Source organism: Balaenoptera musculus, chromosome 20, assembly GCF_009873245.2.
Source record: "Balaenoptera musculus isolate JJ_BM4_2016_0621 chromosome 20, mBalMus1.pri.v3, whole genome shotgun sequence".
In the NCBI taxonomy this organism is placed as follows: Eukaryota; Metazoa; Chordata; class Mammalia; order Artiodactyla; family Balaenopteridae; genus Balaenoptera; species Balaenoptera musculus.
In genome coordinates this window covers 57,988,436-58,009,853 of record NC_045804.1, presented here as the reverse complement: position 1 = coordinate 58,009,853, position 21,418 = coordinate 57,988,436, and the positions used below count along the sequence as shown (strand labels likewise).

The 21,418-nt window shown below is 45.7% G+C and overlaps 1 protein-coding gene across 1 annotated transcript in view; it reads left to right on the top strand.

The window, feature by feature from the left end:
- SLC47A1 (solute carrier family 47 member 1) overlaps positions 1 to 21,418 on the top strand; it is a 60,399-nt gene that overhangs the window by 15,906 nt on the left and 23,075 nt on the right. Inside the window, 8 exon segments of the mRNA XM_036835273.1 lie at positions 234 to 276; positions 1,312 to 1,356; positions 4,162 to 4,259; positions 6,044 to 6,141; positions 12,981 to 13,122; positions 14,244 to 14,301; positions 20,275 to 20,383; positions 20,954 to 21,029. Of these exon segments, the coding sequence (XP_036691168.1) occupies positions 234 to 276; positions 1,312 to 1,356; positions 4,162 to 4,259; positions 6,044 to 6,141; positions 12,981 to 13,122; positions 14,244 to 14,301; positions 20,275 to 20,383; positions 20,954 to 21,029 (669 nt within the window).

Here is a 21,418-nt window from a genome sequence, read left to right as displayed (position 1 = left end):
GACCTGAACAACGTCAAGTCCAGCTCCCCTGAGTCAGCAGACATTTAGCAGGCCTGATGTGATGTCGACCTACGTTGCAAGGAAACAGTCACTTACAAGTGTTATTAACTTTCTCCCATATAAATTATTTTTAGTTGTAATTTTTAGAAAATACTCTGTGGATTCAGCTTGAAGACAGCATGAGCAGCAATTGTTTTAATATTAACTGGAGGCTCTTTTGTTGTCTGTTTCAGGATAGCCCAGATCTATGTGATGATTTTAATCCCTTCTTTTCTGGTGAGTGTCAACAACATCCTTGCGTGTTGGTACACAAAGCAGCTCGTGAACAACGCGTGAACAACGCGGGCCTCCCCTCCTCTTGTTTGTTTATTTTATCAAAGTGCTATTCATGCAAAAGCTGAGCATTTCTTGGACCTGTCCTCCCCACCCCACTGATCCTCAGAGCTTGTGCCCCTTTGATGTCCAAGAGCTTAAATTAAATATAAACACTGATAAGGGGAAGACATTTCCTTCCTTATTCTAGGGTTACTTTTTTTTAAAATTAATTTTTATTGGAGTATAGTTGCTTTACAATGTTGTTAGTTTCTACTGTACAGCAAAGTGAATCAGCCATATGTATACATATGTCCCCTCGTTTTTGGATTTCCTTCCCGTTTAGGTCACCAAAAAGCACTGAGTAGAGTTCCCTGAGCTATACAGTAGGTTCTCATTACTTGTCTATTTCATACACTATTTTATATCAACAGTGTATATATGACAATCCCAACTTCCCAATTCATCCCACCCCCTCCTCCACTTTCCCCTCTTGGTGTCCATATGTTTGTTCTCTACATCTGTGTCTCTATTTCTGTTTTGCAAATAAGATCATCTGTACCATTTTTCTAGATTCCACATATACGCGTTAATATATGGTATTTGTTTTTCTCTTTCTGACTGACTTCACTCTGTGTGATGGTCTCTAGGTTAGGGTTACTTTTGATTCCAAATTAATCAGGATGTTTCCTGGGCTCCGCCTGGATTTGGGGAAGGACCGGCAGCTGTCACCCTCAGAGCCATTCAGATGTCAAGGCAGTGAGTGGCTTCTCTTGAGCTGGTTAGAATTCGCTTTTGTCCTCACGGGGTCCGCTCTGGGAAGATCCAAATAGTTAGCATTTGATTATCCTAGCATTTGGTTAGTGTGGGTCTGAGTCTCTGAATTTGAGGTCACATAACAAGATTAAATATCTTACTAAAAACCAGAACTGACGTAAACTGTGGGAATGAGACTATTTTTTTAATCAACGAGAGCTGTTTTTCTATTTTATCTTACAGGCCACATTCCTGTTACAGCTGCAGGCAAAATATTTACAAAGTCAGGTACAGATTTTTTAATATTTTTAATCCATAATACTGGAAATGTGTAGTAAATATTTTTTTCCCTAACTCAACGTGGTATTTCTGTTCTGTTTATTTATTAACAATAATTTGTCTGTTTACTCTGTGCCAGATACTGTTCTAAATGCCTTATAAATATATTAACTTAATTCTAATAACAATGTGAGTAGGCTCTATCTTTTCCATTTTTAGATAAGAAAACTAAGGTATGTAGATGATGTGACTTGCCCAAGGTCATACAGATTGTAAGCCAAGGAGCTGGGATTTGAACTCAGTCTGGCTCCAAAGTCTGATCTAAAGTTTTCGGTATTTAAAAGTCTGTATTTCTGGGGCGGGCTTTTCCCTAGCTTTCCCCAGTTTTGGTTTTAGGCAGACACACCCAACAGCGTGCTGAGAGTCATTTCTCGCAATCTTACAAGAAAGTAATTATTTTACCCAGCTTTACAGAAGAGGAGAGTTAGGGCTGAAGAGGGTAGGTTCTGAGTTGGGATTCAGAGCTAGATTTTTTTCTACAAACTATTCTGCCTTAAGGATCTACTTCGAGTATTTCTCTTTCCAACACGACAGCCCAGTGCTGGGCTGGGCCTGAGGGTTACGGTGGAAGGCGGGCTGCAAGGTGGAGTGGGCTGGAGGTCCGGAGGTCCGAGGCTCTGGGCCATCCCAGCTCACACCGCCCCTTCCCCCAGGCTCAGTGAGACTCGGGAGCCAGACAGAACCAAACGTGTGGCTCCTCGTCGTGGGGGCCACCTGGGACCCGTCCCCCACCGGCTTGCACCCTCTCCATCCGGGCCGCACCTGCAGCCCCACCGTCGGGCGTCCATCTCGCCCATCCTTAACCCCCCCACACGTCCTTGCTCTGCGCCCCGACCCTGACTGTGCTTAGACAGAGACGCACTGAGGCTCCAGCAGAGGCCTTGTTGCGCTGAGGTCCGCAGGGGAGCGGGCTTCGGTCCAAGCTCCAGGCTGAGCACTGTCACCACCTGCGTGTCCACAGCCCGCTTTCTGGCCCCGCGGGACCGGCCAGAGCGCCACACTGCCAACCGGGCTACCGCCCACCTACCCCGACCCCCTGGTAAATATCTTAGGGAATTTTCCATAAAAGTAATGGACAGTTTTTTCTGAGGTTCTACCCCTGAGCTCTGGCTGGGTGGAGTCTTGTGGATGGATGTGCCCCACCCTAGAGAGATGCCTGGCCCCATCACATCCTCTAGGCCACCTGGTTTCTGGCTTTGCACAGGCCTCAGACTGACTCTGGCGCCTGTTTTAGGGGAGGAGGACCCGGTGTCCCACGGCCACCACTGCAGCCGTGTGCAGGGCCCCCCGGGGCCTCGTGCAGCACAGGGCAGGGTGGGTGCGGGCACAGTGGAGAGGCGCCCCGGCCCACCGAACTCAGCCCCCAGTGCCTGCGCGTCACCGTTTGTCCACGAAGCCATTGCACTTTGACAGTGGTCAGCCGTTTAAATGCAGGGGGAAAATGCCGAAGTCTTACTTAAAGAAAGTACCAGTGTCGCGTGGGCAGCAGATACAAACGAAGTGAGTAAAGTAGGAATAAAGGGATGAGCGTTCACCACAGCCCTGCTCTGCCACGGGCATCGCTGGGTACCCTGGATGAGGTGACCTCGTGTGCCCCCAGCCTCGGTCCTGGCGCCTCGCAGGTGGTCTTTCCTTACAGACCTCATGCCGGGACCGGCTGGCTCTTGGCGTGGTTGTCCCCTCTTTTCTCTCTGTGATACTGTCGTCACGCAGAGGCAGTTACCCACCGGGCGGGTCTGGCTCAGGCGGCACCAGGGGGGGAGACGCCCCGTGGTCCCGACTCCTGCCGTTGTTGGTCTTGGGTTACTTTGCTGTCATTTAAAATTGTCGCCTGTTTGAATGTTCATCACCTGTTCAGGAAAACTTCAGTCTTCCTCCTGCGTTTGCCCTTCACTCTCACACGACTACCACGCTCAGAAGTGACATCAGACGTGGGGTTTTTCCCCCACACCAAGCAATCCAGGGCACCAGCTGGGTGTTGTACAGTTTCACTCTGACACTGTGTACCTGGAGATGGCGTCAGGTCCCACGGGTTAAGGCTCAGTCCCACGTGCCTGCTCCCCTGACCCCCCCAGACGCTCACTGCAAGTCCAGGTTGTCACCTGTGCTGACCAGTTGGCTATAAATCAGAGGTTCCCACGACCTCCTCTTGGGTTCGATTAATTTGCTAGAACTCCTCACAGAACTCGGGAACACCATCTCTTACTGTTCACCGGTTTATTATAAAACGACATGATAAAGGATCCAGGTGGACATCCGGGTGGAAGCGGTGCGTGGGGCAGGGTATGGGGAGGGGCTCGTGCCCGTGTTCACCCGCCTGGAAGCTCCCCGAAGGCCGCGCTGTTGGGACTTTATGGAGGCGTCCTCACAAGGGCACGATCATTCATTAGCTCCATTTCCAGCCCGTCCCCCCTCTCTGGAGAGTGGGGGTGGGGAGCCTGAAAATCGTGGTGACCGGCCCCCATCAGGAGCCCATCCTGGGTCGCCTCATTAGAACCAAAGATACTCCTGGTGCTCTTGTAACTAAGGAATTCATCAGGCGTCAGGAGCTCTGTGTCAGAGGCGGGGTCAAAGACCAGATGTTAGAATAGGAGATGCTGCTGGTGCGCTCAGCACTGCGGGGGCGGCAAGGGTCTTAGGAGCTCCGTGCTGGGACCCGGGGCAGAGACCGATGTATATGTCTCCTGCTCTCTCTCACCACCCAGCTGACTGGCTTGGAAGTGCTCACGTTCCCTGTTTGCTTGGGGCTCCTAGGGCATCATCACGCCTCCAGTGGTTACCGGCATCGCAGCGAACGTCCCCAACGTGGGCACGAGTGCCCTCCTGCTGTACGCCCTGCCCTTCGGAGTCGCGTGAGCAGTGACCCCTCCCCCCCCGGGTACTGAGTGCCTGCTGTGTGCCGGCTGGGATGCAGGGGAGGGGGCAGCCCAGGGGGGAGTGCCAGGCTGTGTCCATGGGCGGCGGGTGCCCTGGAACCCGGGAGGGAGGAACGGTGGGGCTTAGTCTGGGGAGAGCGGGGAGCTGACACCCGCCCGGAAGAGGGTGACCCCGAGCCTGGGCAGACAGGGGTGACCCCAGCAAAGGCAGGAGGTGGAGAGAGGCCTGTAGGGATTTTCCCGCTGTCCCCGGATTGTAAGGAATGGAGCCGGATTCCGTCTCAAAGAAGCTCGAGCAGGCGGGGGTCACACAGAGGAAGACCTCCCTGGGCGGGTGCCACGTGCTGGTCCCCCCCTCGCTTGAGGCCCCCAGAGCCTGCTTCCTCCGTGTGGCTGGCGTGATCTCACCAGCACTCGTGGACCCGGCCCCGGCAGTTCTGAGGTGCTTTAGGGCAGTGTGTTCTTTCTTTTTTTAGGCTGCACTGCACAGCTTGCGGGATCTTAGTTTCCCCCACCAGGGACTGAACCTGGGCCACTGCAGTGAAAGTGCAGAGTTCTAACCACTGGACCGCCAGGGAATTCCCTAGGGCAGTGTGTTTCTTTATAAATGAAAACTGGTTTCGTGGGTCATGACCAGCACTTTGAAAAGTTAAATATATTATGAATGAAATAAGATGAAATAGAATAGGAAATAGAACGTGGCCTGGGGGTGTTTTTCGTGAGACGTTTGCTTCTATGGCATGTGGGTACTGGATAGTGACGGAAATTTAATTCTTACTGTCGGTTGCAGTAAAAAATATATACAAAAGCCGTTAATTGAAGGATTATGCAGAGTTGGAACACAGACCAATCAATGAAAAAACATTTGAAACACGTTCCAGAAAACCGAAAGAGGCTTTGGCCGTGGGGGAGTGAAGAGTCAGGGGCCAAGTTTGAGAAGCAGTGACATTGACCCACATAAGCATCTCAGCAGGCTTCTCTGAAGGTGAACCTCAGAGACTGTCTTTTAGAAGGTTTTTTTAAACAGATATACAGAGGGCAGTTTGGGAATAGGTGGGTAAGAGGAGGAAAACACAGGAATGGATTAAGAAATGATAAAATGTGAGAACTGGTCAGGAGAGTGAAATGAAAAAATAGAAGAGAATGCAGAGTTCCTGGGTCTCTGTGCCAGAACAGGGTACATTCTATTTGTGGGGATAAAATGTCATCCATTGATAATGCTCTCAGGTTATTTCCCAAGACAAAACAAATTTATTATAATCCTGGGAAATAAAACTACTATGACCTTAGACCAGTTGTTGAACACAGTAGCTGTTTGCCATAGCCTTTTTTTTTTTTTTTTTAATCTTTGCTGCGCCCGGTCTTAGTTGCAGCATGCATGTGGGATCTAGTTCCCCGACCAGGGATCGAACCCAGGCCCCCTGCATCGGGAGCGCAGAGTCTTACCCACTGGACCACCAGGGAAGTCCCTGCCATAGCCTTTGAACTAAGTATGTTTAAGAATTTATTTGATGGTTTATTTAAGGCTATCAGAACAAGGAAGGGTGATAAGTCTTTATGTCCTTTTGCTTTACTAGTAGCATTGGGTTCTTCCACAAAAATTCAATCTTGATGAAAAGAAAACAAATCTATTATAAGTGGATCCAGTGTTTAAAAAGAAGATAGTCCAGGAGCTCTGGGCTCATCTAATGACTGTGAGAGCAAAAGCTTATTATTTGGGAGGAATGTACTCCGGGTGATGATAGCTTTTTCTCCTTCAGAGGATCTGCCTGGGCGAACACCACTTCCCAGTTCTGCCTGTCTGCTCTTCTCTTCCTGTACATGTGGTGGAAAAAAATCCACGTCAACACCTGGGGAGGTAATGAGGACATTGATTTCTTTCATTTTTTTCTTTTCTTTTTATTTTTTTATTATCTTCTTTTATTATTTTTTTCAAACCCTTGTGTCGAGGGCTGACTTTCAATAGATCGCAGCGAGGGAGCTGCTCTGCTACGTACGAAACCCCAACCCAGAAGGAGGTCGTCTATGAATGGTTTAGCACCAGGTTCCCCACGAACGTGTGATGCGTGACGGGCGAGGGGGCGGCTGCCTTTCCAGCCAATTTCTTATGTTATTTATTGTTCAGAAAGATGTGATTCTGGTCTCTGAATTTTTTTTTTTCCTCAGAGTGTTTTTGTTTTTATCTTTTGGGAAATTTAAAAATTCTATAAAATATTTAAGTTACTGAAAATATAAAAGTTACAGGTTCAACATGAGAATTTTTTTTTTTTACATCTATGAAGGCAGCTTTTGTTCATAGAAACCTACTAGTTTGTAAGAATTAATATTAAATGAGTTAAAATTGCAAATATAAAATCCTAGTAGCTGTTTCTTGCAAATCACTCTGCTCTGTTAAAGTGAAGTTTGATTAATGTCTTATCAAATCACATGAACAGATGGAACTCTTAAACAATCAGCACCACTTTCAACTTAGCTAAATTCCCTTAAGTATCCTAACATCCATTTGTAAATTTAGTAAAATAGATCTGTTTTTGTTTTCTATTTTTTGAATTGTGGTAAAATATAATATATGTAATGTAAAATTTGACATTTTAACCATTTTTAAATGTACAATTTAGTGCCCTTAAGTACGTTCACAATGTTATGCAACCATCACCACTATCCATGTCTAAAACATTTTTATCTCTCCAAATAGAAACTCTACCCATTAAGCAGTAACTTCCCATTTTCCCTCTGCCCAGCCCTGGGTAACCTCTAATCTACTTTCTGTCCCTTTCTGTTGATCTTGTACCTGACACTTTGCTGAAGTGATCTGTTCTTTCTAGGAGCTTTCTTGTGGATTCTTTGGGTAGGTATAGGATGGTGTCATGTGTGAAGAGAGAATTTTACTTGTTCCTGTCCAGTTTTTTTTTTTTTTTTTTTAATTTATTTTTGGCTATGTTGGGTCTTTGTTTCTGTGCGAGGGCTTTCTCTAGTTGCGGCAAGCGGGGGCCACTCTTCATCGCGGTGCGCGGGCCTTTCACTGGCGGCCTCTCGTTGCAGAGCACAGGCTCCAGACGCGCAGGCTCAGTAGTTGTGGCTCACGGGCCTAGTTGCTCTGCGGCATGTGGGATCCTCCCAGACCAGGGCTCGAACCCGTGTACCCTGCATTGGCAGGCAGATTCTCAACCACTGAGCTACCAGGGAAGCCCTTTTTTTTTTTTTTTAAAGAATTCTTTTTTTTGTGTGTGTGTGTTTTTTTAAATTGATTTATTTTATTTATTTTATTTTTGGCTGCATTGGGTTTTTGTTGCTGCACGTGGGCTTTCTCTAGTTGCGGCGAGTGGGGGCTACTCTTCGTTCCAGTGCACAGGCTTCTCATTGCGGTGGCTTCTCTTGTTGCGGAGCATGGGCTCTAGGCACGCAGGCTTCAGTAGTTGCAGCACGCGGGCTCGGCAGTTGTGGCTCATGGGCTCTAGAGCGCAGGCTCAGTAGTTGTGGCACATGGGCTTAGTTGCTCTGCGGCATGTGGGATCTTCCTGGACCAGGGATCGAACCCCTGTCCCCTGCATTGGCAGGCAGATTCTTAACCACTGTGCCACCAGGGAAGCCCCTCCTTTCTAGTCTTGATGGAAAGGAACAAGTAAAATTCTTTTCATTACTCTTTAAAATTTAGGTATAGTGATTTTTTTTAATTAATTAATTAATTTATTTATTTTTGGCTGTGTTGGGTCTTCGTTTCTGTGCGAGGGCTTTCTCTAGTTGTGGCAAGCGGGGGCCACTCTTCATCGCGGTGTGCGGGCCTCTCACTGTTGCGGCCTCTGTTGTCGCGGAGCACAGGCTCCAGATGCACAGGCTTAGTAGTTGTGGCGCACGGGCCTAGTTGCTCTGCAGCATGTGGGATTTTCCCAGACCAGGGCTCGAACCCGTGTACCCTGCATAGGCAGGCAGATTCTCAACCACTGCACCACCAGGGAAGCCCTGTGAATTTTTGATATTACATTAGTTTCGGGTGTACAATATAGTGATAGAAAAATTTTATAGATTATACTCCATTTATAGTTATTATAAAATATTGGCTATATTCCCTGTGCTGTACAATATATCCTCGTAGCTTATTTATTTTATACACAATAGTTTGTACCCTTAATCCCCTACCTTTATTTTGCCCCTTCCCCTTCCCTCTCCCTACTGATAACCCCTAGTTTGTTCTCTGTATCTGTGAGTCTATTTCTGTTTCATTATATTCACTAGTTTGTTTTATTTTTTAGACATATAAGTGATACCATACAGTATTTGTCTTTCTCTATCTCACTTATTTCACTAAGCATAATACCCTCCAGGTCCATCCATGTTGCTGCAAATGGCATTATTTCATTTTTTTTATGGCCAAGTAATATTCCATTGTACATACATATCACATTTTCTTTATCCATTCCTCTGCCGATGGACATTTAGGTTGTTTCCATGTCTTGGCTTTTGTGAATAGTGCTGCTTTGAACATTGGGGTGCGTATATCTTTTTGAATTAGTCTTTCCCTTATTTTTTGGATATATACCCAGGAGTGGGATTGCTGGATCATATGGTAGTTCTATTTTCAGTATTTTGAGGAACCTCCATACTGTTCTCCATAGTGGCTGCACCAATTTACATTTTCACCAACAGTGCAAGAGGGTTCCCTTTTCTCCACATCCTTGCCAACATTTGTTATCTGTGGTCTTTTTTGATGATGGCCATTCTGACCTGTGTGAGGTGATATCTCATTGCAGTTTTAATCTGCATTTCTCTTGATGATTAGTGATGTTGAGCATCTTTTCATGTGCCTGTTGGCCATCTGTATGTCTTTGGAAAAATGTCTATTCAAGTCTTCTGCCTATTTTTAAATCGGATTTTTTTTTAATTAAAAAAATTTATTATTTATTTTTGGCTGCGTTGGGTCTTCATTGCTGTGCATGGGCTTTCTCTATTTGCGGTGAGTGGGGGCTACTCTTCGTTGTGGTGCATGGGCTTCTCATTGCAGTGGCTTCTCTTGTTGCAGAGCATGGGCTCTAGGCATGCAGGCTCAGTAGTTGTGGCTCGCGGGCTCCAGAGCGTAGGTTCAGTAGTTGTGGCGCACGGGCTTAGTTGCTCCGCGGCATGTGGGATCTTCCTGGACCAGGGCTCGAACCCGTGTCCCCTGTGTTGGCAGGCGGATTCTTAACCACTGCACCACCGGGGAAGTCCCAGGATTGTTTGTTTTTTGATGTTGAGTTGATGAGTTCTTTGTATATTTTGGATATTAATCCCGTATCATATATATGGTTTGCAAATATCTTATTTTGTTTATTTGGGTCCTCTCTCTTTTCTTCTTGGTGAGCCTGGCTAAATGTTTATCAGTTTTGTTTATCTTTTCAAAAAACCAGCTCTGGGTTTCATTGACCTTTTCTATTGTGTTTTTTTTTTAATCTCTCTTTCATTTATTTCCACTCTGATCTTTATTTCCTTTCTTCTGCTGACTTTGGGCTCTGTTTTTCTTTTTCTTATTCTTTTAGGTGGGAGGTTAGGTTGTTTATTCGAGATTTTTCTTGTTTCTTGAGGAAGGCCTGTATGGCTATAAACTTCCCTCTGCTTGTGCTGTATACCATAGATTTTTGCAGTGTTGTGTTTCCATTTTCATTTGTATCAAGTTATTTTCTGATTTCCTCTTTGATTTCTTAATTGACCCATTGGTTTTTTAGTAGCATGTTTTTCAGTCTCCATGTGTTTGTTCTTTTCCCATTTTTCTTTCTAAGTTGTTTTCTAGTTTCATACTATTGTGGTTGGAAAAAAATGCTTGATACAATTTCTGTCCTCTTACATTTGTTGAGACTTGTTTTGTGGCTCAGCATGTGATCTATCCTGCAGAATGTCCCATGTGAACTTGAAAAGAATGTGTATTCTGCTGTTTTTGGTTGTAATGTCCTGTAGATATCTGTTAAGTCCAACTGGTGTATTGTGTCATTTAAGACCACATTGATTTTCTGTCCATTGATGTAAGTGGGCTGTTACTATTACTATTGTATTATTGTCAGTTTCTCCCTATATGTCAGTATCCATTTAACAATTCTCCATGCTCCCTTCCCCCAGCCCCTGGCAACCACTGTCTTCCTTTCTGATTCTGTGAGTTTGGCTACTCTTGATATCTCACATAAGTAAAATTATACAGTATTTGTCTTTTGTGCCTTTTTGTCTTATGTGTTAGCATAATGACCTCAAGGTTCATCCATTTTGTAGCATGTGTTAGAATTTCCTTCCTTTTTTAAGTTTGGATAATATTCCATTGTATGTATAGACCACATTTTGCTTATTTATTCATCTGTGAATGGACATTTGGGTTGCTTCTACCTTTTGGCTATTGTGAATAATACTGCTATGAACGTGGGTATACAAACATCTCTTTGAGATTCTGCTATCAATTCTTTTATACATATATATATCCAGAAATGATTTTGCTGGACCATATGGTAGTTCTATTTTTAATTTTTTGAGGAACCACCATACTGTTTTCCCATTGTGGCTGCATCATTTTACATTCCCACCAACAGTGCACAAGGCTTCCAGTTTATCCACATCCTCACCAACACTTGTTATTTTCTATTTGTTTGTTGTCTTTAAAATTATTTATTTATTTATTTATTTATTTTTGGCTGTGTTGGGTCTTCGTTTCTGTGCGAGGGCTTTCTCCAGTTGCAGCGAGTGGGGGCCGCTCTTCATTGCGGTGCACGGGCCTCTCACTGTTGCGGCCTCTTCTGTTGCAGAGCACAGGCTCCAGATGCGCAGGCTCAGTAGTTGTGGCTCACGGGCCCAGCTGCTCCGCGGCATGTGGGATCTTCCCAGACCAGGGCTCGAACCTGTGTCCCCTGCATTGGCAGGTAGATTCTTAACCACTGCGCCACCAGGGAAGCCCCTGTTTGTTGTTTTAAAGCAGCCAACTGATGGGCGTGAGATGATATCTTATTGTGTTTTTTTTTTATTTGCATTTTCCTAATGATCAGCGATGTTGAGTGTTTTTAAAAAATGTGCCAATTGGCTATTTTTTTTTTTTTTAATTTTATTTATTTATTTATTTATTTTATTTATGGCTGTGTTGGGTCTTCGTTTCTGTGCCAGGGCTTTCTCCAGCTGTGGCAAGCGGGGGCCACTCCTCACCGCGGTGCGCGGGCCTCTCACTATCGCGGCCTCTCTCGCTGTGGAGCACAGGCTCCAGACGCGCAGGCTCAGCAATTGTGGCTCACGGGCCCAGTCGCTCCGCGGCATGTGGGATCTTCCCAGACCAGGGCTCGAACCCGTGTCCCCCGCACTGGCAGGCAGACTCTCAACCACTGCGCCACCAGGGAAGCCCCAATTGGCTATTTGTGTATCCTCTTTGGAGAAATGTCTGCTCAAGTCCTTTGCCCATTTTTTTTTGTTTGTTTTGTTTTTTGTTTGTTTTTTAATTTATTTATTTTTTGGCTGTGTTGGGTCTTCGTTGCTGTGCGTGGGCTGTCTCTAGTTGCGGAGAGCGGGGGCTACTCTTCGTTGTGGTGCGCGGGCTTCTCATTGTGGTGGTTTCTCTTGTTGCGGAGTGTGGGCTCTAAGTGCACAGGCTCAGTAGTTGTGGCTCGTGGGCTCTAGAGCGCAGGCTCAGTAGTTATGGCATATGGGCTTAGCTGCTCTGCGGCATGTGGGAACTTCCCGGACCAGGGCTCGAACCCATGTCCCCTGCATTGGCAGGCGGATTCTTAACCACTGCGCCACCAGCCTTTGCCCATTTTTTAATTGTTGTTGCTGTTGAACTGTAGGAATTCTTTCTATATTCTGGATATTATGATATCCAGTTATCCTTTTCAGATAGACTATTTACTAGTATTTTCTCCTGTTCTGTGTGTTGCCCTTTCACTCTGTTGATTGTGTCCTTTAATGCCCAGAAATTTTCAATTTTGATGTAGTTCAGTTTACCTCGTTTTACTTTAGTTGCTTGTGGGCACAGTGGAGTTCAGATCTAATCATACTGCCATGTGTATGCCCAGTGCTCCGCTTTTCCCTGTAATACCCGTCCATCGTGTTTTACTTTTCTAGCTCCCTAGTGATTGTATCCTTGATGTCCCCGTCATCCCACAAGCGTACCGGCAACAGGGATACCTACGTGGTTTCCTATGGGACTCTGCACAAGTTTCTCTGCTGTGTATAACGGGAGTGAAAGGTGTGGGTCATAGGGCATATATAGACTTCAGTTTCACTATATTTTGTCAGCTCTGTTCCCACCATCTCAAACTCTGGGCTTGTTGACCTCTTTTTATTTATATTTATTTTTTTGGCTGTGTTGGGTCTTCGTTTCTGTGCGAGGGCTTTCTCTAGCTGCGGCGAGCAGGGGCCACTGTTCATTGCGGTGCGCGGGCCTCTCACCGTCGCGGCCTCTCTTGTTGCGGAGCACAGGCTCCAGACGCGCAGGCTCAGTGGTTGTGGCTCACGGGCTTAGTCGCTCCGCGGCATGTGGGATCCTCCCAGACCAGGGCTCGAACCTGTGTCCCCTGCGTTGGCAGGCAGACTCCCAACCACTGCGCCACCAGGGAAGCCCTGACCTCTTTAAAATATATTATTTTTCCGGTGAACACTGGTTCCTCCTGATCTCTGAGATTTTGGTGGAGGCACGCGTTTGAGATAGAATTGTTGGTATCAGACTGTGGAATAGTAAATGCTGTGTTCTTCCCTCTCCTCCAGGTTGGACCAGGGACTGTTTCCAGGAGTGGGGCTCCTTCATCCAGCTGGCCATCCCCAGCATGTTCATGGTGTGCATTGAGTGGTGGACCTTTTTTTTTTTTTTTAATTAATTAATTAATTTATTTATTTATGGCTGTGTTGGGTCTTCGTTTCTGTGCGAGGGCTTTCTCTAGTTGCAGCAAGCGGGGGCCACTCTTCACCGCGGTGCGCGGGCCTCTCACTATCGTGGCCTCTCTTATTGCAGAGCACAGGCTCCAGACGCGCAGGCTCAGTAGCTGTGGCTCACGGGCCCAGTTGCTCCGCGGCATGTGGGATCTTCCCAGACCAGGGCTCGAACCCGTGTCCCCTGCATTAGCAGGCTGATTCTCAACCACTGCGCCAGCAGGGAAGGCCAACAGCCTGGTTAATTATGTCTACAGAGCTTTTCAGGAGACCCAAGTTTGCTTCTCCTTCCTCTTGGTTTCATCAGGCCCTCATGGAAGATTTCAGTACAGGTTTCACTCCTCATCCAACCATAAGCACACTATTCAAGTTGGGTGAGGCTTTGTGCTACCCCACTGCCTTTCATTTTGTAGCTCTGAAAGGGACGTTTGCTAAGGTCATGGAGTGACCTGCCAAGGTCACGGAGCAGGAGAACAAAGCCCGAGTCTAGGTCTCAGGACTCTTTGGCCATCCTGTGGCTCAGCTGACTTTTGCTAGGCATTGTGCCAAGATCCTAGGGCATTTACAGAGTGACTGATTTTGCTCTGTTTTAGCCTCGCTCTGTGTTTCTTTCCGACCTAGAACAGTTTTGGTCACGGGCATTCACCTTAGCCATCCACTGCTAGTGAAGGAATAGAGAAAACAGCAGAGACAGAGGGTAATAATACTTGATCTGAAAGTTTCTGTGGACACTGGAATGCGTTAATAGTCCCATCACTTCTCATGGAGTTCCACTGCCCTCTGTCCTTCCCTCCACACTGTGGCCCCCCATCTCCCTGAAGGATGACCTGCACCCTGGCGCACCGTATGGTTTTCTACTTAAGCCCCTTGTTTTGTTCCCTGGTGAAATGGGGGCTTCTGGAATGAGCCTGTATCCCATCTTAGCTGCTGAAGTTCTTGGATGCTTCCTGAATGGGGTTCTCCTTGGCACAGAAAGTGAATTCTGCCACTGGATTATGCTTCTGGGGGCAATCTTGGCTTCTCTTAAATTACATTAGGTTCTAGCTTCATAAGGAAAATGTTCACTTTGCTCCACTTTTTGAACATTTCAGGATTGATGAGCGTGACAGAGCTTGGAGCCCAGGCCGTCGTTTATGTACTGGCTTCTGCGGCCTACATGGCAAGGCGATGCCGTGCTGTCCACTCGGAGAGTTAGACGGTACGAGGGGGGAACGCAGCTGGAGAAGCAAGCGTGGATTTTGGAGCCAGACACACTGCTGGGTGTGGGTCCTGGCCGTGCTGCTTCTCAGCTGTGTGATGCTGGGCTCATTACATAACCTTTCTGAGCTTTACTTTCCTCATATACACAGTGGGAAAAAATAATACCTGTTTGGCAGGTGAAAACTAAGACAAAGCTTCTATAAAATACTTAGCACAGTGCCTGGCATGTCTATTGGAGATAACGGAGTTTACTGCAAATAACCTGGTGCTGGGATACGGTGGGGCATAAGGTGCAGACGGTCCCCGTCTCGTGGCTGGTGGGCTGGCGTGGAGATAAGCAAACAGATGAATAAGAGCATCATATAGACATATAATATGCACCATAAAAGAAGCAAACAACAAAAACAAGTCTAAGATGTATGAAAACAGAGACAGACACCTTTTTAGATAGGTGTTTAGGAACGGTCCTCCTGAGTGGCTGTGTAAGCGGAGACTTGAAGGGTGAGAAGGTGCCAGCCCGGGAAGCCCACGCTCAGGGCTGACCACACAGGCCCTGAGATGCAGGGATGCAGGAGAGCCCTTGCATGTTCCGGGACCTGACACGAGCCCGGTTGAGGGGTTCGCAAGGACAGAAGCTTCTTGCCGCCGTGTGGAAGCTGGCTTGGAGGACAGGTGTGGGATGGGAGGCGGGAAGGAGGCTGTTGGAATCGTTGAGGGGAGCAAGTGGAAGGCGGCTGCTGGTGGAGGAGGGGCAGAGAGTTAGTGATGCCGTCGGGCAGAGCTGAAGTGACAGGACCAGGGTTTGGATGTGGGAGGCTCGGCAACGCACGGGAAGAATCACAAATGCCTCCAGGGTTTCGGGCTTGAACAAATGCGTGGGGTCATGCCTTTTACCTTCTGAGGCTTTCTGAATGTTCCAGTTCTGCACATATAGGCCCTTTGTTCCTTGTTTTTGAAAAACAGATGCCATCTGGGCAGTAGGATGAGGGGCCATTCATTGTTGTTTCCATTTACATATGTTTTTTTAGTCTTAAAGTGAAAGAAGGACTTAGTGGGGATTGATGTGGTCGTGTAGGAGTGAGCAGGGAGGGTGTCTAAGGGCAAACCCCAAGACACACAAGTCAGCAGCAGAAGGAGACCCCCACCAAGAGCCAGGCCCGGGCAGGTGTGGAAGGGGGGCGACCCTGAGAACAGGTCGTGGAAGAAGCCGGGTAGAGGGTGGGAAGGGTCCCTTGGATGTAGGGTCATTGGAGACGTTTTGGAGTGATGAAGAGCAGGAGCCAGATGTGGGCACTGACCTTCTCGGGGATGAAGAAGCAGAGGCTGCTGGGAGTCAGTTCTGTCTAGAGGATTGGCTGTTGACGGGGGAAAGATTCCATCAAGGCACGGTTTGGTTTTGCTTCTGGTTTTATTTTTTTATTTTTTAAAATTAATTTATTTATCTTTGGCTGCATTGGGTCTTCGTTTTGGTGTGCGGGCTTCCAATTGCAGTGGCTTCTCTTGTTGCAGAGCACAGGCTCTAGAGCGCAGGCTCAGTAGTTGTGGCGCACGGGCTTAGTTGCTCCGTGGCATGTGGGATCTTCCCGGACCAGGGATCGAACCCGTGTCCCTGCATTGGCAGGCAGATTCTTAACCACTGTGCCACCAGGGAAGTCCTTGCTTCTGTTTTTAATGGTAGCCCTGGAGTTTGTTTGTTTTTAGTGTTTTTATTTATTTGGCTGTGTTGGGTCTTAATTGCAGCATGCGGGCTCTTCATTGCGGCATGTGGGCTTCTCTCTAGTTGTGGTGTGCAGGCTCTAGAGCACATGGGCTCAGTAGTTGCAGCATATGGGCTCTCTAGTTGTGGCATGCGGGCCCCAGAGCACGTGGGCTCTGTAGTTGCAGCAAGCGGGCTTAGTTGCCCCGCAGCATTTGGGATCTTAGTTCCCAACCAGGGATCAAACCCACGTCCCCTGCATCGGAAGGCGGATTCTTAACCACTGGGCCACCAGGGAAGTCCCGTGGAGCTTGTTTATAGGTGTGCGGTAAACCGAAGCTATCTGCCAATTCTACCTTATCTTCAGATCTTCTGTTTTTCTACCTGTTCTATCACAGGCTTCATTTTTTTGTATTAATTTTTATTTTTAATTGTGGTAAAATACACATAATGTAAAGTCTACCATCTTAACTACCATTTTAACTGCCCAATTCAGTAGTGTTAAGCATATTTTGATTGTTGTACAACCAATCTCCAGAACTTTTTCCTCCTGCAAAACTGAAACTCTGGCCCATTGAATAATTCCCGTTCCTCCTGCCCTCAGCCTCTGGCAACCACCATTCTAGTTTCTGTTTCTTGTCCCAGGCTTCCCTTTGTTAAGAGACTCTGAAGCAATAAGTGTTCATTGTTTTTATGGAAAAAAAACAAGTCCCCTTAATGGTGAACTTACAATAAAAATGATAAAATACAGAGAAATAATCCACCGAGAGCAAGAGTTAACAGATACAGTAAACAGGAAAGTTAGAGTTTGGAATTTGAGATGATGGTATAATAATCAGAGAATAGAGAAGTCGTATGTTCAAAATCATTCAACATAAAAGAAGAAATTGAAACCCGAAGAATGATATTTGGAAAAGAACCAAGTAGGATTTTAAAAAATTGAAAATATAGCCACAGAAATTTAATACTTCATAGATTAGTTAAAACTGAAAAATCAAATAATGAACTTGAAGATAGATCTGTGGAAATTCCCATAATAAAACAAAGGCATGTAAATAGATGGAATTAGATACTCAGACCAATGAAATAGAGAGCCCAGAAGTAAACCCTTACATATATTGTCAAGTGATTTTTGACAAAAACAAATGTTCCTGGGAAAACTGGATATCCACATGCAAAAGAATGAAGTTGGACCTTACCTAACACCATGTGCAAAAATCAACTCAAAGTGGATCTAAGACTTAAAACAATAAAACTCTTAGAAGTATATACATAAGGCAAAAGCTTCACAACATTGGATTTGGCAATGATTTCTTGGATATGACAGCAAAGGCACAGGCAACAAAAGAAAAAAGACAGTTGGACTTTATAAAAATTTTATAATTTTGTGCATCAAAAGACAGTATCAACAGTAAAAAGGCAACCCACAGAATGGGAGAAAATATTTGCAAATCACCTGTGTGATAAAGATTACTAATCAGAATATATAGACAACTCTTAAAACTCAATAACGAAAACCAAAACATCCTGATGTTAAAATGAGCAAAGGACTTGAATAGATATTATCTCCAAGGAAGATATACAAATGGCCAATAAGCACATGAAAAAATGCTCAGTATCACTGATCATTAGGAAATGCAAATCAAAACTACATTGAGATACCTCCTCACACCCATTAGAATGGCTACTCTCGAGAAAAAAAAAATAGAAAAAGGAAAAGAAACAGAAAATAAGTGTTGGCGAGGGTGTGGAAATATTGGAACCCTTATGCAGTGTTGGTTGGAATGTAAAATGATGCAGCTGCCATGGGAAAATAGAAAAATGGTAGTTCCTAAAAAATTAAAAATAGAATCACCACATGACCCGGCAATTCCACTTTTGGATGTATACGCAAAAGAGTTGAAAGGAGGATCTCAAAGAGATATTTTCACACTCATGTTCACAGCAGCCTTATTCACAAGAGCCAAAAGGTGGAAGTAACCCGAATGTCCTTCCACAGATGAATGGTTAAACAAAATGTGATATATACATACAATGGGGTTAATCATTATTTTAAAAAAAGGAAGGAGATTCTGACACATGGAACAGTGTGGATGAACCTTGAGGACATTATGCTAAATGAAATAAGCCATACATAAAAAGACAAATACGGTACAAGTCCACTCATGTGGTACTTAGACTAGTCAAAATAATAGAGACAGAGTAGAAGCGTGGTTGCCAGGGTCTGGGGGAGGGGGGAGTGAGGATTTATTGTTTAATGGGCCCAGGGTTTCAGCTTTAGGAGATGAAAAGAGTTCTGGAGATGATGGTGGTGATGGTTGCACAGCATTATGAACGTATTTAATACCACTGAAGTGCATACTTTAAAATGGTTATAATGGTTAAAAAAATACACCACATAGTAATTACTGGAATGAGAAGGGAAGAAATGGCTAACACGGTAAATTTCACGTTGCGTGTATTTTGCCACGGTAAATACAAGTGAGAAAAAGTAGAACTGGAACATGTGAAAGATGTAGACCCATTATATATCTTATATCTAGTAGGAATTCCACAGGGAGAGGATAGAGACTGGCGGGGATGCCGTATTCAGAGACCTTTGATGAGAGACAGAGACCATTAGATAACTGAAGTAAGACACGAATCTGAATATTCAACAATTATCATGAACATTTTATTGGAGATTCGAGCCTGTGCAATTAGGCAAGAAAAGGAAAATGCATTGATTTATAAACTAAATGGCTGACATGGCTTTCCTGTCCTGTTGTTTGTGGATTTTTCTCCAGCAGACCTCTCCCCTGCGTGGGAAGGATCAACAGGCGGCTCAGTACAGAGGTGGGATCTGTCACATGACATCTTCACTTAAGGGCTTATGGGTGGGGAGCAGGGAGCACAGTCCTGACCTCCCCCACTGCCCCACCCCACCTCCCATCCCCCAGGGCGAGAAGGGCTTGGCTCTGAGGCACTCACGCCACCAGTTGCTGCGCAGTGAGTCTGAGAGGGAGGGCCGGTGGGCAGTGGGGTCTGGTCGTGCTGTCCGGTGACCCTGTCGCGAGTCCCCAGGACTGCTCATTGTTGCCTCCTGGGGCCCCCGTGGGAGGAGCGAGTGGGATGTAGCCTTTTCCTCTTCCTCATCTGGACTTCGGCTTCCTGTTGTCCTTTCCGTCTTCCAGAAGCTCATCAGCTCGCTTAGTCTCAGAGTTGTTAATGAGTTTCTTCTCTGTTAAGCATCTTTACTGACATTTTAGTGGCATTTGGGGAAGGAAGGGGGTTAAGCATGTGAGCTGGCCATTCATCTTGAGCTGAAGCCAACATGTATACTTTGAGCCCACAAGTCTTGTCAATTTTTATATAGTCAGGTCCATTGTTTTTCAAGTTCTTAATCTTAACAATTTTTAATAGATATTTTTTATCAACTTCGCTTAGGCTGGTTCTCAAACAGCAACAAATTAGACGGCTCTCAGGAGGATGCTGCTTCTAGTAGGAATAAGAAGTTAAAGCTGACACATAAATTACTGAAGGCAGACCTGAGAACTGAAGTCGGGTTACTACACAACCCGTGATTCCCAAACAGCCCCCGAGGGCAGCACCGTCATCACAGGAGAACAACCGACGTGACCCCGCAGGTTGAATAACGGTCTCTTTAAGAAGCAAGCAAGCTTATAGCTTCAGATTTCCATAACCAGTAATTAAAATAAAGTTTGGGCATCTACTATGAAGGGCCATAGTTCGATTTAATGGGTAATTAGACATCGGAATGTTGGAAACGTAACGTATGGTGGAGTCAGATTTCATCAGCTTTTGCGGAATTCCTACAGTGTGCCAGGCTTTGTTCTAAGTGCTTTTTTCACATGATTCATTTCACTTTTACGACTGATTTATATATTTATAGTTCATTAAATCTTGTAGAATGTAGCAAAGGTGAATTGACTCTTGATAGTGTATGTTTAGCTAATAAGGGAGGTGCTTTGCCCTCAAATCCAGCATCTGTAAGAGGTTCTGCTCTGATGCCTCTCATGGGGGCAGCGGTCAGGGCAGCTGTTACACATCTGTAACAGTGGGCGAGGCCAAGCCACTTGTTTCCAGTCACACGGCAAGGACATACTGGAACCGGGTCTAGAACCCGGAGCTCTGACTCTGTCCCGGGTTTCCGCGCAGGTAGACTCTAGCGCACTGATACTCTGATTTTCAGACCCTCTGACTCCTCCTCGTGATTTTGTGATCATTCATTTCTAGGTGCCTCTAGGCCTTGGCGTGGCAGCCAGCATCCGGGTGGGCGGTGCCCTGGGGGCAGGGGATGCCCAGCAGGCACGACACTCCTGTGCCACCGTCCTCCTGTGTGCAGGTGAGTGTGGCACTGCTGCTCACTGGCCGCAGCTGTATCTAAGTTTAGAAATATATATCATAATTTCTCTAGGAACTGACTTACATGTGTAAACTCAACTGAAATCTTTCTTCTTTATGCTGACTCCTGTTTACTCAGTTAAATAAAGCTCCTAAATATGATTTTCTGTTATTAGGTACCAACTAAATACTGTTCCACTTGGTACTAACAGGAATCATTTCAAAGGCAGTTGTTATCATGTGCAGGCTTATTTCTGACCAGAATCTGTGTGCCCAGCTCTCCAGGTTCCTGGATCACTGACCCTTGGGCAGTATGAGTGTTCTGGAATCTGAGCAGTTAGAGAAGATTCTGATTGGGTTGTCATCTTATTGAACATCTCTTCTATGAGTCTCCCTTAGAAAAAGAAGTTAGAATCATCTGACCTTAGGTGCTCTTTTCCTAGACAGTAAGAAGAAACACTTTAAATTATTACATTTCTTAAATCACTGACACAGATATGAGAAGTCAGTATGAGGATTTATCACACTCGGGAGGATTTTCATTTCCAGTTGTTTCTTCTGTATTTTCCAGGTGTTTGCGCACTTGTAATGGGTATCTTACTTGCCGCTTTAAAGGACATGGTTGCCTATGCATTTACCAGTGGCAAGTATGTACCATCTTCTAGGAGGACATTTTTAGTTTTATGCTTTCTTTCTTTACTATACTTTTCTGACTCTGAGAGGTGAGTAGCATTTTACTCCATAGGAAAATCTGTAGTGCAGCTGGGAGTGAATTTGAACAGGTTTGAATGAAGGAAGCCCATGGAAACCCCCTCCACCCCTACAATACCCAGTTCATTTATCAAACGCAAGTGGGCTTTCTCTTGTGCTCAGTGTGTTTTTGCTCAGAGATACACAGACAAAGCACATGGAAAAACCTCATCCCCAGAAAGGCACCTCCAGGGCACGCTGGCAGCAAGCATGCCTGAATCATCTGGGCAGTGTTTGCATAAACCACTGACCCAATCTTAGGTTGAACTTTACTGCATTTTCTGTA